The 3,140-nt window shown below is 33.7% G+C and overlaps 1 protein-coding gene across 1 annotated transcript; it reads left to right on the plus strand.

The window, feature by feature from the left end:
• Positions 1–2,108: 2,108 nt before the first annotated feature.
• On the plus strand, positions 2,109–2,708 carry LOC141600709 (protein FAR-RED IMPAIRED RESPONSE 1-like). Its single transcript, XM_074420955.1, has one exon. The coding sequence runs from the start codon at positions 2,109–2,111 to the stop codon at positions 2,706–2,708; it is 600 nt and encodes a 199-aa protein (XP_074277056.1).
• Positions 2,709–3,140: the final 432 nt, after the last annotated feature.

The raw sequence follows: 3,140 nt of genomic DNA on the forward strand, positions 1-3,140 counted from the left end.
ATTAGGTTAAATATGAACAGTTGTTTAAATATGAGGAGGAAGTGTATTTTAGGTTATTTTTGAAGCTTGTTTTTTATTATTTGAAATCTGTAAATCCACTCTTTTAACATGAACTCCATCATTATAGAGTTCAACATCAACTCTGTGAATAAGAAAGTTAAACTTCTCGATGTTGGAGTTATTTATCTGGTAGAGTTCAACATCATATTTCCGGTTCATATTTCTAACAGTGAATATAGTATCTGCAACATGACTGTAAGAAGACGAATAAAGTGTAACCGTAACATTAAAAAGTGTAATTATAATGGTTGTAAATATAATTTTAACTACAAATGGTGTGATTTTAAGCAACAAAAGTATTATTGTAATTATTATGGTAGATTTGAATTTCAAAAGTGTAATATTTGTACCTTTAATTGAAATTGTAAAAATTGTAATTATAACTGATAAAAGTGTAATTATAACTGATAAAAGTGTAATTTTGACCAGTAAAAGTGTTATTGTAAGAGACAAAATATGTAAGTTTTTAAACTGTAATTCTAATAATAACAAGTATAATTGTAACAGACAAAAGTGTAATTTTAACAACCAAAGGGTTTATTGTAACAAAAAAGCTGTAAGTTTTTAAACTGTAATTGTAATAATAGAAAGTATAATTCTAACAGATAAAACTGTAATTTTAACAGGTAAAATTGTTATTATAACATGCAAAAGTTCTAAATTGGTAAACAGTAATTCTAATAGTAAAACGTATAATTTTAACTGAGAAACGTGTAATTTTGACCAGTAAAAGTGTTATTGTAAAAGACAAATTCTGTAAGTTTTCAAACTGTAATTCTAATAGTAACAAGTATAATTGTAACAGACAAAAGTGTAATTTTAACAACCAAAGGGTTGATTGTAACAGAAAAGCTGTAAGTTTTTTAACTGTAATTGTAATAGTAGAAAGTATAATTCTAACAGACAAAAGTGTAATGATAACTACAAAAAGTGTAATTTTAAGAAAGATATAATTTTAACAAATATATGGGTTACTTTAAGTTGTTATGAAAACAATTGATAATAATTACGCTATTGTCAGATAATATTGAGCACAATGGAAAACGAAAGCCGAACGAAGAAGAATTTTGCAAAGACTTTAAAGCTAAGTTCACCCCCTATGTTGGTCAGGAATTTTTGGAAATAGAGGAAGCAGTGACATTTTATAGAATTTATGTTGTTGCTTGTGGTTTTGATGTGCGTAAGTACACGACTAAGAGATGGCGTGGAGGGGAAATCAAATCTAAACTGTTGGTTTGCAACCGGGAGGGGTTCAAACATAAGAATTGGAGTGTAGCGGCGGCCAGGACTCAGATAGGAGACACAAAGTCAGGCGTGTTGGTTGCAAAGCGAGGATTAGGCTATTCGTGATGAATGGGGAATTAAGAATTGACAGATTCCACAGTGGCCACAACCATGAACTCGTATCAGCCAGAGATAGAGAGTTTCAAAAGTTGGCATGCAACATAACAGACTATCACAAAATGATAATCCTTTATAATTCAAGGGTGAGTTGATTAAAATTACACTTTTCTTGATTAAAATTACACTTGTTTATGTTATAATTTCACTTTATTTTGTTTGAATTACACTTTTGTCAACTAAAATTACACTTTTTGCGTCTACAATTACATTTTTTCTTGTTAAAACAACACTTTTCTTTTTTGAACTTATACATTTGTATCTGTTTTAATTATGTTTTTGTTGATTAAAATACGTACATCTAAAAGATTATCAATAATCAACAGCTGAAGATAGGAGCTACGAAGACTAACAAAATTTTGAAGGAACATGTTAATGGGTTTGAAAACATCGGAGCTAGTTTGAATGATTTTAAGAACTTTCACAGAGATGTGAAATGCTACATTCATGAACGGGACGGTCAGATGTTCGTGGACCACTTTAAGGAATTGGCTGTTAATAGACCAGGGTTCTTCTTTGACTATGATGTTGATTCTGACGGTAGCCTTAGTAAAGCTATATGGGCCGATGGAATCGCTAGAAGGAACTACTCAGTTTTTGGGGATGCAGTGTCGTTCGATCCGACGTATTCCACCAATAAGTATGACATGTCCTTCACAGCTTTCACCGGGGTTGATAATCATAAACAATCAGTCACTTTCTGCGGAGCGCTTGTTGCTCATGAAGATGCAGACTCGTTTAAATGGGTTTTCACCCGTTTTCTGGCTGCGATGGGTGGCAAAGAGCCTAAGTACATTATCACCGATCAGGATCCTGGTATTCTTAAAGTGGTGCCATTGGTGTTCAAGACAGCGCGCCGCCGATATTTTATGTGGCATATCATGAACAAGGTGCCAAGCAAGTATGGAATGACGAGAGATAATTATTCAGTGTTTCTAAAGAAATTGAATGCCATAATATGGGATGAAGACATTGAAGCGGCAGAGTTCGATGCAAAATGGGAAGAAATTGGCAGGGAACACAATGTTAATAACATTGACTGGTTCCAAGAAATGTACGCTAAAAGGAAGCAGTGGGTTATGGCTCATTGTAGGGACCTAGATATGAGGGGCGTTATGAGGACAACCCAAAGATCAGAGAGCGAAAATAGTTTTTTTAAGAGATTTGAGAGTAAGTCAGGAACATTAGTTGAGTTTTCAATGCGTTTTGACAGCGCGATGGACCAGCAAAGACACACACATAAATAGATTGACAACTGTAACAGACACACTTTCCCTGTAATATCAACGCATCTAGCTATCGAAGTGCACGGGGCGCAAGTGTACAGTCATAATGTAATACCCCGTATTTTATATAATCGATTAAACAGATATTATTATATATTAGTATTATACATTTTATATTGGTTGCATCGTAATATCGTGAATGTTATTAAGTCGGGTTTATATCGTATATGTTGAGTCGGGCTACATCACATTTTGTCTTTTGGGTCAAGAATTACCCATCTACATTTACCCAACGACCATACCCGTTTAACCCATTTGCCCTACCCGGAACATGTAACCACCATTTACCCTAAACCTAATCTAAGAGCCGCTCTCCCTCTCCCCTCTTTTCATTTTATCATTCATAAAACCATTTCTAAACCTAGAGAAAGGGAGAGGAAGAAGAATTGTCGA

The sequence above is a fragment of the Silene latifolia genome, chromosome 9 (assembly GCF_048544455.1).
Source record: "Silene latifolia isolate original U9 population chromosome 9, ASM4854445v1, whole genome shotgun sequence".
NCBI classification, from domain to species: Eukaryota; Viridiplantae; Streptophyta; class Magnoliopsida; order Caryophyllales; family Caryophyllaceae; genus Silene; species Silene latifolia.

Coding starts and splice junctions, on each gene's coding strand:
- LOC141600709 (XM_074420955.1), top strand. CDS start 2,109: ATGTCCTTCACAGCTTTCACCGGGGTTGATAATCATAAACAATCAGTC.